The 15,178-nt window shown below is 33.9% G+C and overlaps 1 protein-coding gene across 1 annotated transcript; it reads left to right on the forward strand.

The window, feature by feature from the left end:
- Positions 1 to 11,400: 11,400 nt before the first annotated feature.
- On the forward strand, positions 11,401 to 14,938 carry LOC108471167 (AAA-ATPase At3g50940-like). The gene is made up of 3 exons (XM_017772768.2): positions 11,401 to 12,590; positions 12,663 to 13,004; positions 13,968 to 14,938. Exons 1-3 carry the CDS (start codon positions 11,667 to 11,669, stop codon positions 14,646 to 14,648), a joined length of 1,947 nt encoding a protein of 648 aa, XP_017628257.1. The 5' UTR covers positions 11,401 to 11,666; the 3' UTR covers positions 14,649 to 14,938.
- Positions 14,939 to 15,178: the final 240 nt, after the last annotated feature.

A 15,178-nucleotide genomic window follows, 5' to 3' on the forward strand; every position in this document is an offset into this window, starting at 1 on the left:
TTCAGTATATTCAATAGGTAATTTCTTACTAGACATTAAATTCTCACAAACATGCGAATGAGTTGATCTAGGATCAATCAATACAATAACATTAGTGTCGTAAAGAGAAAATGTACCAGTGATAATATCGGGTGACGACGCCTCTTCACGAGCGCGAATAGCGTAAGTTCTAGCAAGTGCTTTGACCTCAGATCTTACTGTAGAATCTCTCGTAGTACTGCGATTATCACTCGTATTTCTCACATTTCTTAGTGGCCTCCGTCTAGAGGCTATGTTACTCGGTCTTGCATTTTGGATATTATCTTTCTCTACTAACTCCGGGTAATTACGTATGAAATGATCTTGTGAACCATATTTGAAACAAGCCTGGTTATTCATTCTACATTCACTAGGATGACGTCTTCCACATTGTTGACATTCAGGTTTATAGTTTCTCATACTGCCAACATTCAATACCGATGTAGCTTGAGCATTAGGACTTGAAAATTGTTTTCTACAATCTCTACTTGAATGCCTAAATGAAACATTTTGACGAGTGAACGGATCTCTAAATTTCTTTGACGAAAATTGATATGGCTTATTAATCGACCTTTTTTTCGAATCTCTAGCCTCTGAATTTGCTTTTCTCTTTTCTTTGCTAAGTTCCTCAGCTTTGCAAGCTCTATTAACCAGGACAACAAATTCTTTCAATTCAAGAATTTTAACTAGAACTTTAATATCCTCATTCAACCCATCAACGAAATATTTGCATATGATTTCTTCAGTGGAAACATACTCTCGAGCATACTTGCTCAACCGTAAAAATTTTCGTTCGTACTCAGTCAAAGTGATTCAGCCCTGTTTCTGTTTCAATTCTAGAAACTCTTTATGCTTTTGATCAAGAAATCTTTGACTTATATATTTCTTTCGAAACTTAGTCTGAAAGAATTCCCAGGTTACTTTTTCTTTCGGTATCACTGATACTAAAGTATTCCACCATTGGTACGCAGTGTCTCTCAATAACGATATGGCACATTTTAAACACTTGGCTAGAGTACATGACAGTTCATTAAATACTCGAATAGTGTTTTCTAGCCAAAATTCAGCTCTCTCTGGATCATCATCAACTATAGCTCTGAACTCTTCAGCCCCGTTTTTTTAGATCTTATCAACTAGAATATTAGTCAGTCGTTGAAGTTCCACAACTTGAGGAGCTACAGGAACTGATTGGGGATTAGGTGGGGTTGGAGGTTGTTGAGTAGCCAGATTTGTCCGAACATATTGCGTGAACCATTCGTTCATCATTTGGAAAAAGGTCTCATTAGCCCCTCCTCCGTGACTACTCGATATATTTCTAGATTCAGAAGGCGCTGTCCCTTAAGCGGGAGCTAGAACATTACTCTCAACATCGTCAGCTACAACTCGATCGGGATCTATTTACTATATGAAAACACATTTTAAATTGTCAGGAGTCATTACACTATCACATGTTATATATGGCATGTATAACTAGACTCTCACACATGTTACGTTAGTCTAAGATCGACTAAACCATAGCTCTGATACCAATAAATGTAACACCCCTCACCCGTATTTAACACCAAAATAGGGTTACAGAGTATTACCAGACTTAACACACATTAAAACATGCATTTCACATACAATCAATTAAATTTTATACATTTCAATCACAAACAATCATTTTGTCCTTCTTACAAATATACGAGGACCTAAACATACATTGAGAGTGGTTCGGGACTAAACCGATAATTTTGGAAACTTTTTAAACTCTAGAAAATTTTCTCAAAAACAGGGGACACACGCCTTGTGGCCCGATCGTGTCCCTCACACGGCCAAAGATACGCTCATATCACAAGCCGTATGGACATTCAAAATGGGAGCACATAGCCATGTCCCAGCCCGTGTTCGACCCTGTGTAACTCTCTGACTTGGGTCACACGGCCAACACATACGCCCGTGTGGCTAGCCCGTGTGCCCTAAAAATAGTCATACCCGCTCGAGTGCCAGACCGTGTGTTAGGCAGTGCCAAACCTATAAGGTATACTAACTTATGCCACATGGCTAAGTCACATGCCTGTGTGTGAGGCCGTGTGGAGCATACTGACTTGATTTTAATTTCAACACAAGGGGATACACGGCCGTGTAACATAACCGTGTCTCACAAACGACTGAGACACATACCTGTATCTCTGCCCGTGTGGACAAAAATAGGCTATTTACCAAGTCATTTTGCCACCCAAACTTGCATGTACCTACACCACATCATTTGGCACAAATGCATAGCATCAAAAGGCATTTCAATTCAACCAAATAAAAATAATTCATGCACATTCAATACTTCCATTCTCTACACATTAATCTCAAACACTTATATGCATTATTTCAACCAAACATTTTACCTTACCTAAATTCAAAAATATACAATAGCCATTTCTAGCCATTAGCTACCATAAATGCTAAATTACCACAAACCATTTACAAGCAATTATGGACCACATCATAGGCCATTTTCACATATATACATATACATCCAAAATAACCTATTTAAGCCAAATCTCATGGCTATATATTTACAACCAAATATAAACATTTACAAGCCAATTCAAATGGCCAAAATCATTATCAACTCATAACCACAATGACTCAGAATACCTATACATGCCACATAACCAAAACATAAGTTCAAAAGTACCAAAGTAATATTAGGATAGTGTGATGATGTCTCCGACGATCCCCAAATCCGAGCTAGCTTTAAAATAACTATAAAACATAGAAAATTTAAATGAAGTAAGCTATATAGCTTAGTAAGCTCGTATGAAATAAATTCAATCTTAGCAGGAATATACAAATCATCAATTTGAACATATCAACATATAATTCGTTTAATTAAACCTTTCACATTTTTAATCATAATCGTATCTATGATCTTCACAACTTCTTCGATTTAAGTTTTTACGGTTCATGTACATACCTATACCATCTCGTATCAATCTTATACTCAACCACGTCTTTCATTTATCCATTGAACTATTCGGAATACTATCAGATACTCGAGCATCTAGCACACTAAGTGCCAATATCATGGCCCGAAGCCAACTCAATGTATCTCATATACTGCTTACACTAGAGCTATCAACGGGCCTGCTCACATAAGCTTTCAAGTATCCACAACACATGCCTGTATACTCAGCCACTGGTAAGGACGTACAGGACCAGCACTCGGATCACATAATCACAATAATCCCTAATAACATGTCACTAGTATCCAAATCTATTCCTAAGGTTCAACCGAGACTTCAAATGCAAAATCGTCGTCAAATCATTGTCGAATGTATCTGTAGTCTCGTATTCACATTTTATGCAATATCAAAGCATTTAAAACATAATTATAATCTCGGATGCTAAAATGGCGAAACGAGTCAACTATTTCGTAACTTTGTTCTTTACCCGATCTAAGTTCGTATTTCGCCTTTCTTAATCTAAATATAATCAAATTTAAATTATTCAATCATCTCTCTATTCAATTTAGTCCAAAATTCACTTTAAGGTATTTTAACACAATTGCCTCTAATGTTTCACATCTTTTACAATTTAGTCCTTATTTCATAAAAACATAAATTCCTGCAATTTAGCCACAACCCATGCTAGCCGAATTACTATTATACCCCTAGCAGCCATACTTGTCATTTATTTCACATTTCAACCTCTAAATTTTCACATTTCACAATTTAATCCTTAATTTTCATTTTTACCAAAAATCACTTAACAGAACTTATATAATTCACAACCAACATTCATAATCTATCATTAAAAATCAAAACACATATGTATTCATCAGTGGCATCATTCAAAATCTTTAATAGTTTTGCAAAATAGTCACTGGGCTAGCTAGACCTAGTTGTAATGATCTCAAAAACATAGAAATAATAAAAAATCGAGTTAAAATCATTCACCAATTTACTCATGCAATTTTCGAAACCTAAATAGCATCTATGGTTGTTTTTTTTTCTTAATTTCGGCTAGAATGAGAAAGATGAGCTAAAATTATGATTTTTGTTTTATTTAATTTACTTTAATAACTAAATTACAATATTAACCTTTAATATAAACTATTAAAATTCATTTATGCATGTCCATCTATTTTCATTAACACTAAAAATGGTTTATTTACCACATAAGGACTTTTACTTTAAGGTTTCGTAGCTATTAAATACCTTTAGCTAATAGAACTCTATTTTTACACTTTACGCGATTTAGTCATTTTTATGAAATTGACTAATCAAATGATAAAATTTCTTAATGAAGTTTTCACACAAACATTATTTCATGCTGTAGACATTAAAATAATAATAAAAATAAATATTTTGACTTCAAATTTGTGGTCCTGAAACCACTGTTCTAATTTGACTAAAAATGGGCTGTTACAGTTTAGGGGTTTTTGGTTTCGTGCTATTGACCTTTTTTATTGACACCCTGAACGTTATGATTTTTTCAGAAATCAACCTAATTTTAATGTAAACGTGAGCTGACCATCAGTCAAGCGTCGGTTAATGAAGTAAGCCTATGTGACATTATAAATGATGCCATCCATTTTTATTTTCATTTTTATCCATCTTGTTTCTTCTTCTCCCTTTCTCTCTTCCCCTATAGCTTGATCGGTGGCTAGAAGTGCTTTGGAATGATCAAACTTGACCCAATAGAATAGTCCTCTCTCGCTTATTTAAACCCCAAACAAGATTTACTCTCAGTTCTTATTTCTACTGTTTAATTTTAAAAATATCTTTCAAAAAACCTTTTTTATTTTTTAAATTAAAAACAAAGTGTTGGAAATTAGATTTGCTAAACATGGATCTCCAAACCTTTTGTTTAGTTTCAAATCCTAATCGTTCCATTGAAGATTTTTCCATTCAATGTCGTATAAGGATCTAGACTTCTGCCACTCAGTGGATGCTTGCGCCTTCCAGCTTCATTCGTGAAAAGCTTTTCACCTCCAGCAAGCCCTAGACTCCTCCGATCCCCAACTTAGTCCTCCTAAGCTTCTTCCACCAATAGCTTCCATCCTAAGTGTCCTTGCCTCTCTGGTTGTACCACTTCTTTTTCTATTGATCTCTCCAAGCTAACCCTTATCGACGATGATAACAACAACCCTGTATGTGCCAATCCTCAGAAAAGTAGTTTCAGGCTGTTTTCTAGAAAACATCGCTGTCGTGGGTCTAGGTCCGTTCAGGTCAAAGCTTCGATCGAGGCAGGACTCGAAAGTTTTGTTCTGTGGGGGTGTAACGCCTTTAACCCGTATCGTCGTCGGAGTAGAGTTACGAGGTATTACCGATTAATACACAGGGTATAACATACATTTATCAACCATAAAGAATTCATTCTTATAAATCATTCAACACAATTACATTGTCCCTTATAAGGGCCTACGAGGCCTTAAACATGCTTTAGAAGTGGTTCGGGACTAAACCGATATCATACAAAAATTTTGGAAACTTAGTAAAATTTGAACCATACAGGGGTCACACGCTCGTGTGAATAGGCTGTGTCCCTTACACAACTTCTTACACAACTCCAGACACACTCGTGTCTTAGGCCGTATAGAAACAGGGCATACATACTGACTTGTATCACACGACTGAGGACATGCCCGTGTGCCAGACCATGTGAAAACTGGAGGGTATATTGACTTATGCAACACGGCCATGTCATACGTACGTGTGCTAGGCCGTGTGCCAATTAGGGGGTATATTGACTTGTACTATATGGTCAGTCATACGCCCGTGTATGAGACCGTGTGGGGCATACTGACTTTATTTTAATAACAACATTAGGGGACACACAGCCGTATAACATGACTGTGTGTCGCACACGACCGAGACACACACCTATGTCTCTATCTGTGTGGACAAAAATAGGCCATTTGTAAGGCCAATTTGCCACCCCAACTCATGCTCACCTAAACATCCAAAATGGTACCATTTCATCATACAATTAGGCAGCCAAATATATAAACCAAATACACAATTCATACAATATCCATTTCAACCAATTTCAATACGCAATTCAATGCCATTTACCTAATCAAATACTCAACTCAACTTCTAAAATCATACTTCATCAAAACATTTCTTAAGCATTTATACCCCACAAAACAATTAACCTTATTCATACCAAACATACCAAAGTAAGCCATTTCTATTGGCCAAACATACATCAATATTAACATCATTTACAAGCCAACTTTCATGGCTATAATCACAACCAAAATACCACATCTAGCTTATACATGCCATATACCATATATACACAACTCAAAGGTACCAAATAGATGTCTGACAGTGCAATGATGTTTCCAATGACTTTCAGATCTGAACTAGCCTTGATTCACTATAAAACATAGAAAAATAACAGGAAGTAAGCTTCATAGCTTAGTAAGCTCATATGTAAATAACTTAATTCATCGAATAAATTTAAATCAACCAATTTCTCATTAACTACAAACCTTTCTCATGTCTTAAAACATGATTAAATATGATCTCATTTAACTTTCTCTATTTAATACTCAAATATGTTTTGTACATACCTGTATCGTCTCATACTAACCTCATTCTCAACTTCATCATTCATTTACTCATTGAACCATTCGGAATAGAAATTGGATACTTAATAGTCTTATATAATAAGTACCTATACCATCGCCCGTAGCCAAATCAAGGAAACTTATCCGAAGAACAATTATCATGGCCTGAAGCCAAATCATCCGATATGCATGGCCTGAAGCCAACTTAACTTATCATATAATAACATGAAACTAGTATCCAAATCTATTCATAAAGTTCAACCGAGCTTTCACATTTTTCGTTTTTATCATCGAGTGCATTCGTAGAGTCGTTTTCACAATTCGAACATTATCCATAATCTCATAATCACAGTTTATGCAATATCAAAGCTTTTAACGTACTTTTATAATGAATTACCACATACGAACTTACCTCATATTCGGAATCGACAAATCGGATCGACTACTCGATAACCTTGCTTTTCCCCCAATCTAATTCTGGATTCCTCTTGTTTTGATCTAAATATATTCAAAATTAACTTATTAAATCAACCATTCATTCAATTTAGTCCACGACATACATTTAGGCCTATTTGCACATTAGCCCTTAAACTTTCACATTTAATCAATTTAGTCCCTAATTCACAAATACACAAAATTCACATAATTTCACTAAATCCAAGCTTGGCTGAATTATTCATAGGTCCCTGGCAGCCCAAAAATTCCATTTATTTCATATTTTAACCACTCAATTTGCACATTTCACAATTTAATCCCTATTATGCATTTTCATCAAAAATCACTTTACAAAACATAAAAATCTATCATCAAAAATTCATATTTCAACATTAAACATCAAAGAACACATGAATTCAACAATGGCAACTCTCAAAATCTATTACAGTTTCAAAATCTAAGGTACGGGCTAGCTAGATTGAGCTGCAACGATTACAAAAACATAGAAATCATAAAAAATGGAACAAAAATGAACTTACAATTGAGCTAAGCAATGATTGAACCCTTCAAACCCTAAAATGGTATTCTTTCCTCTTGAATTCGGCAATTGAAGAAGATGAAAGCAATTAAAGTTTGTTTGTTTTATTTATTATCATATTAATAATCAAATTACCTAAATAACCTTTAATAAAACATTTAAAAACACCTAATCATATGTCCATATAAGTCCAATAATGTTTCAAATGGTTTAATTACCATTTAAGGCCATCATATTTAAAAGCCAAAGCTATTTGACACCTTTAACAAGTAGAATGCAACTTTTGCATTTTACTTGATTTAGTCCTTTTTCTCAAATTGAGCAATTAAACGATAAAATTAACTCACAAAATTCTCACGCATATCAAATTATATGCTGTAAATATTAAAAATAATATTAAAATAATTTTCCAACATTAGATTTGTGGTTCAAACCTTTATTACGATTTAGCTAAACCAAGGGTTATTACGAGGGCCTTTGACCTATGATATGTGCTCAGATTTTTAAATGGCGATCGAGACAGACTCGAGTGGGGAACCATTCGGCAATGGTGGGGATTCGTATTGGGTCTCGGATGTGAGCGAGGCCCGGAATATCAAGAGGGAACGAGGGGATGGTGAGAGTGGAGAGAAAGAGACTTTATGCGGGCAATTTGGGGTTTTTATGCTTAAGGGAATGAATCTGGGTATGGGAGTGAGCTTGGGAAGAGAGGAAGGGAGAAGAAGAAAGAAAATGGAAAAAAAAATGAAAAAAATGACGTCATCTATGACGTAACATAGGCTTACTTCATTGATCGGTGCTTAACTGATGGTCAACTCACATTTACTATCAAAATTGGGTTGATTTCTGAAAAAATCATAATGTTGATGGTGTCAATAAAAAAAAGGCCAATGACGCAAAGCCAAAAATCCCTAAACATTGAGGGTATTTTATGCAATTATGCCATTAAAAAACACTAATAAAGAATAGTTGAAAGAAGAAAAGAAAATAATGGTATTTCGAGAGAAAGATTGAGAGAAGAGTGATAAAAAAAAAGAATATGATGGTATATAGAGAGAAAAATAGAAAGAAAAGTGAAATATAAGGGATACAAAATTGATGGACTTTGAAGAGATAAAGGCAGGTTGGCAAGGCTTTTTATTTTTGTAGAGTTTTTTTTTTGTTTGACTCTCTCTACAAGGATGTTTTTTCTTTCCAATGTCTTCATTTATTTTTAGTACCCATTTTTAAAGAAAGTTGAGGCTTCAATCTAAATTGTAATGAATGCTTACTGGTTCTAAAAGCGTTGAGAAACCAAGAACAACCCATTGTTTTAGTTTGTTAAAACCCTAAAAACATGTTTGATTAATAGGAACGAAATAAAACTGTAATTGAATAGTCATTTTGTGGAAATGAAATATTCGAATAGGACCGTAATGAAATTAAATAAGTATAACAGTGATTTAAATAGATAGAATAAAACGGGTATTATAATAGTATTCGTACATTTAATTAGGAGGAATAAATATGTAATAGCAAAAAAAAAACTCGAATGACTAAAATACCTTTTAATATTTTAATGTATTTTCACATTAATTTAATATTAAAGAATAATATTTTCTATCAAAAGAATAATATTTAAATATATATTAAAATATTTTTTATTTTTATATTAAATTGTATTAAAATATTTTATTTTGTTATTGTCATTTTTGATAATATTATTACAGGAGGACGAGGAATAAGAAAATAATAATTGTTCCATTGAATAAATAGTTCTTTCAACCGAAAAAATTAAATAATTTACCATTCAATGAATAAGGGAAGTGTTATTCCATTCCCCTAACCAAATATCATGAAAGAAATTGGTATTTTTTAAATTTTATAGACATTGGGTGTTTGTACAAAGCTGGCTGCTAAACTCCTTCAATTTTCAAGCTTTTTAGCTTCTTCAATCTTCAAATACAATGAAGGTTGTGGTTTTTAATTCTTTCAATGCTTGGTTGGACGATTGAATTGGGATTTGATGGTTTGGTTTGGCTAGTTTAATCTTCGATTTAATTTTGAAAGCATTGTTGTAATTTTCTTTATTTAGTTGACATTTTGACCAAAATTGTTTGAGTTTTTAATTATTTATCTTTGAGGATTTTTAGAAGCTCATTATTGAAGACATACCATGTAAAAATCAAGCCAAGCAAGAATTGTATTAAGACTTTTAACGTGATCAAGGTTCTCATAAATAAGATATTTGATCTTCAAGGAGTTTGATGTTTCTTAAAAATATCTTTTTTTTTAAATACTGATTGGGTGAAATAAATTCTTTTAATATTAAAATTTTAAATTTGAAATTTCAAAATGTTGAAATAAGTTAAATAAATTGTTGAAAGCTTTTATCCATAGATAATGTCAACTAATTTGTTACTATAATATTGAAATTGCTTAATTTAATCTTCTTCTAAATTTTAATTTTAATTTTATATTTTCAAATTACCCTTAACAAAATCAACTTAAATAACTCATATTTAATAATTTTTATGAAACTTAATTTTTTATTATATAATCTCAAATATTTCTTATTAAGCTAAAAGCAAAGAAAAATATCTATAATTAATTATATTAATTGCTTGTTCTTCATTTGGGTAAATAAGCGATGAAAAATTTATGAATTTTGTCCGACATGGAAAATAAAATTAATTAAATTAATTATTTGCAAGGATTTTTTGCTCTTACTTAGTATGGAAGAGTTAAGATTATATCTTAAAACAACTTTGAGTTTTGTAGACAATTATTAAAGATGATTAATTTTAATTGATTTTAATTTAGAAACATAAAATAAAATTTAAAATTTTAGAAGGATTAGATTAATTAATTAAATTAATTTTAATATTATAGTAACAAACACTATTAAGAGATAAAAAATTGCTTTTGATGTTTGAAAATTGAAATTTTAATATTGAAAAAAAAATTAGAACTTTTGACAGAGGATAAACAAGTATAATTTAGTTTCTATCTTTTTCCACTTTAATCCTTTAATTTTCACTCTAATCAATACTTTAAAAAAGATTTTGTTTTGGGTGAAATAAATGAAGTGTAAACATGATATGGAAAATATAGTTAACCGTAATTAAAATTCAACTTTTTAGTTACTAAAATGAAAGTGCCTTAAAAGTTAGAAAATAAAATTGCAAGAATTTCATATTTTATGACAAAAATAAAAGTTCCCTAAAATTTAAGTCACTAAATAGATAGTTTACACTTAATTTATACATAAGTAGACAGTTTGTGTTTTTTAAATGCTCTGAATAAAAGTTTGCCTCTTTTCATGTCTTTTCTAATAATGCTAGGTTTTGTTGTTTATTTGGTGTCTTATAGGCATGATAATGGCATCTTTTAATTTATTTTTGAAACCATATTATTTAATTCCAAAAACAAACAGGTTCATATTCATTGTTTAATTGCTACACTGGGAGTCAAGTCGATATTATTAATTATATATTGATGTACAATTTGAGAGTATCCATGTGTTTTAAGTAACATCCTTTCATTCATCCCCGAAGGAGAAGACTTGAGCTTTCAACTGAAAATAGAGACACTGTAACACAGAAATTACATGGAAAAGGCAGCTGGTCTATTATTTGTCCATTAATTTTCCAAGCATGAGTTTCCAATACATTGCAGTCCACTGACTTTAACAGCTACCTCCATTATTTTTTTTTGCCAAAATCATGCTATCTGTGGCCCCCAACAATGATTAACTTTTTTTGTGGTGAATGTTATCTAAAAAATTAAATGATTGATCATGAAATGTACTTTATTCTTATGAGCAATAATTGAACCTCGATCACATAGCTTCTTAGTTTACGAGTTCGAAGCGTGGCTCTTGTGTGGGTGAGGCTTACACCCTATGTATTATTGCGTGGATAGAGTTTCAAATACATGGGAAATGTAGGATCTTTATGTCCTTTTCTTTCAATTTTTAAGCGTTCAAATTTGACAAGGAAATTTCTCTGTCATAAACCAGAAAAGCAGTGGTTGAATTAAAAATAAGAGCCCTTTTCTGGTTTTACTTCACTATAAAATGGATTAAAAGAAAGAGTTGCTACCAATGAGAGGAAATCAAGAGGCTAAAAAGTTGCTATGGCATCGACACTGTCAATTTTGGCTAGTTTCACTATTATCCGCAGCACATTCAATGACTTCATCCCCAAGGAAATAAGAGACTATTTGTGGAGTTTCATCCGCCGTTTCTCATCGGAATTCACCTTGGTTATCGAAGAATCACATGATGGATCAAGCAACCATATTTTCCAGGCTACCATGGAATACCTTGGCAGCCATGTGCTGTCTGCTTCAGCTGCCGAAGGTTTCCCGAAGCGGCTCACCGTAGGCAAGAGCGAGAAAGTAAGGAAGTTCACGTTCGGCCTCGATAGACACTCAGAGATCGTGGATATATTTCATGATGTTCCCTTGAAGTGGAAGTACAACGCTGATGTCAACACGAATACTAATAATCAACACACATCTGAATCGAGGTGGTACGAGCTTAGTTTTCAGAAGAATCATGTTGAGATGGTAAAGAGCAAGTATATTCCTCACATCATCAACACGGCCAAGAAACTGAAAGACCGGAATCGGATGGTGAAGTTTCACACTGTGAGGCGTGAAAGGTGGAGCTCAAGTGCTGTCAATCTAGACCATCCTATGACATTTGATACATTAGCCTTGGATGGTGACCTCAAAAAGACTATTATGGAGGATCTTGACAGCTTTATTAATGGTAAGGAGTACTATAAGAAAATTGGGAAAGTGTGGAAGCGTGGTTACTTGCTATATGGTCCCCCTGGAACAGGCAAATCAAGTTTGATTGCAGCCATGGCAAATCATCTCAACTTTGATATTTACAACTTGAACTTATCAGCAGTCAACTCGGACTCCTCTCTTGAGTACTTGTTGCTTCATGTGTCGAATCGTTCCATTCTTGTGATCGAAGATATTGATTGTACAGTCAAATTACAGAACAGAGATGCAGGGGACCCAACCGCGAGTTATCCGCATGTCCAGGTAATTCATCAACTTGAATCTTGAATATGACCATATGAAGGCTGTTAACTTGTGTTATTGTCATGTCATCAGGTGACACTTTCTGGACTTCTGAACGCCATCGACGGCCTATTGTCGTGCTGCGGAGACGAGAGGATCATTGTTTTCACCACCAACTACAAGGATAAAATCGATCCTGCGCTGTTGCGAGCCGGTCGCATGGACAAGCACATATGCTTGTCTTACAGCACCGCCTCTACCTTCAAGCAACTCGCGGTCAACTATCTCGGCATTTTGAACCACAATCTCTTCTCTCGTATAGAAAAGATTATAGGAGAGATCAATGTTTCCCCAGCCGAAATTGCAGGTGAACTAATGAAGTCCAAAGATCCCAAAACTTGTCTGGAGGGCCTTATTGAGCTCCTGGAAAGCAAGGTAACTTAATCTCCAACCAATTCATGTTGATGTATTAAGCTGCCAGAAAAAGAGGAGTAGGGGCAATGCAAGAAAAACAAGAAAGTAAAGCATTGAATCATAGTTGTCATTACATCATCGTTTGATGTAAGGGCTTACACATGAAAGTAGGTGAGCCCATGTATTAGTGTCAAATAAAGCAGCATCTCTGAATGCATAAAGAGACATCACCAGTTCACTGCCACCACCCAAACTGGTCCCTCCCCTTATTTTATTTTGCAGTGTCTGCCTTTTCTCGGCCCTGTCTGCATTTTAAAATGACTTTAGCGTTGGGAAAAAAGACATTTTCAATGTCAGGTTTCAAGCATCCTATTGGCTATTGGAAATTGGCATTTTTGGGATTAGAATAAGGAAATTTCATGGAAATTCAAGCTCAAAATAATAGCAGTTACTGTTCCTTTTTTGTTCTGAATTTTGTAGTTGTCCTATGCATGTTTTAATCTGCATAGATTGCTAATGTTTATTTGGTTTAATTTTGGTGTTAGTCCTTCTACCGTACTGAAATTTGGGATTAAATCTCTTTAATTTGACATAATTTGGACATCTAATCTAATAATATTATTAATAGATCTAAATTGATAGCGTCCTTAATTGTATCCGTCTAAGTGAAAATTTAAATCATCACTTTAAAGGCAAAAATTAACAATGATATCAATTTGAATCTACTACCAACCTAATAAAAGTAAATAACCAAATTTGTCAAATTAAAATAGAGATATTAAATCTCAAATTTCCACATGTTTGAAAGATTAAAACTACAATTATACCATATATTTTCAATTTCACAGGCATAACCAGACTTTATAATTTAAAAAATATAATCATATTTGGGTTCGAGTCTAAAGCTACATTAAGTTAGTGGTTGATTAGTAGTTTCATTGCTTTTGCGCTTTGTAACAATTGTTCTATATTTGAACCCATCAGGCATCGGAGGCGACTTCAAAACCTGAAGAAGGAGAAGGCGGTAACAATACAAAGCAGGAGAAAGGATGTAAAAGCAAAGGTTCCAATACCACAAACAGTGACTCTCCAAACCATAATGCCATTACGTTTCTCACCGTGGGTCCTGATCCAATGACAGTGAGAGAATATACGGTAAAAGCGGAGCTAGCACCAATCCTTAAAGCGGTTCTGTTGAAACACGGGGACATTGTTACCGACTGCTCATTGAACTCAACGCAGTGCCGTTCGTCTCTCCTGGAGATCGCCTGTGGGATCATCCAGAAACTACAAGCGGCGAAATTGGAAGATTTAACAGAACCTGAGCTCCGCTCCATGCTTGCAAGTGTTTCAGATTTGGAATCGTTGAAGTTGCGAGTTAGTTGGCTCCGCAAGAGACTGGATCAAATTATTGAGGCACTGCAACTAGTGAAGCAATGTTCAGCCCTAGAGGAAGACAAGAGGAAAATTCTTCAAGAAATCGAGGAGATGCAGAAAGAGCTTGGAAGTTGCCACATGGAAACACTAGAAAAGGAAAAGAAAACCCTCCGAATCCAGGAAATGGAGGCTGTGATCGGAACTATTTCGGAATCCATCTCTAGCAATGAGGCAAGATTGAGTTGTTTCTATGAGAGGTCTTTGGTGGATGGGCTACTTTGTCTTTGACCCCCAACTGTTACGAACTATCACCACTCAAATGGACCAGGATGCGTCGGGTGAGCATCGTGAGCACAAGATTGATATTATTTTCATTGTGCTGAACGGCTGAACCCAAGACCTCTTCGTACAAGAGTTCACTTTGCAATTCTAATAACTCACCAACCTACCAACTTTTTTTTTTCTTTTTTATATTATATATTTATAATAAGTTTATAATATTTATAATAACAAATTACTACCTTTAATCTTAATAAATACTCTAAACCTCAAATATAAAATTTGAGCTTGAAATTAAACTTGAATTTACTGAGCCTAATTAGAACTGTTCATGAGTTATTTGCTCGAATTCATTTAAAATTTAAAAGGGTTTCGATAAAAATATTAAGATCTGAAAAATAGACTTAGCCAAATAATTTAAGCCTGTTTAATATATGATTCGAACTTGAGCTTAAAAATTTAAGGCTCAAACCCAACTTGTTTTTAAGTTTATAATAGTTTATATTATAATATTTTTATATATTATGTAATTTAGAACA

The sequence above is a fragment of the Gossypium arboreum genome, chromosome 11 (assembly GCF_025698485.1).
Source record: "Gossypium arboreum isolate Shixiya-1 chromosome 11, ASM2569848v2, whole genome shotgun sequence".
In the NCBI taxonomy this organism is placed as follows: Eukaryota; Viridiplantae; Streptophyta; class Magnoliopsida; order Malvales; family Malvaceae; genus Gossypium; species Gossypium arboreum.

Bases quoted from the DNA above. Each gene is read 5' to 3' on its own strand.
- LOC108471167 (XM_017772768.2), top strand. From the start codon at position 11,667: ATGGCATCGACACTGTCAATTTTGGCTAGTTTCACTATTATCCGCAGC. The intron at 12,591-12,662 runs GTAATTCATCAA...TCATGTCATCAG, and splicing joins CGAGTTATCCGCATGTCCAG to GTGACACTTTCTGGACTTCT. The intron at 13,005-13,967 runs GTAACTTAATCT...TGAACCCATCAG, and splicing joins TTGAGCTCCTGGAAAGCAAG to GCATCGGAGGCGACTTCAAA.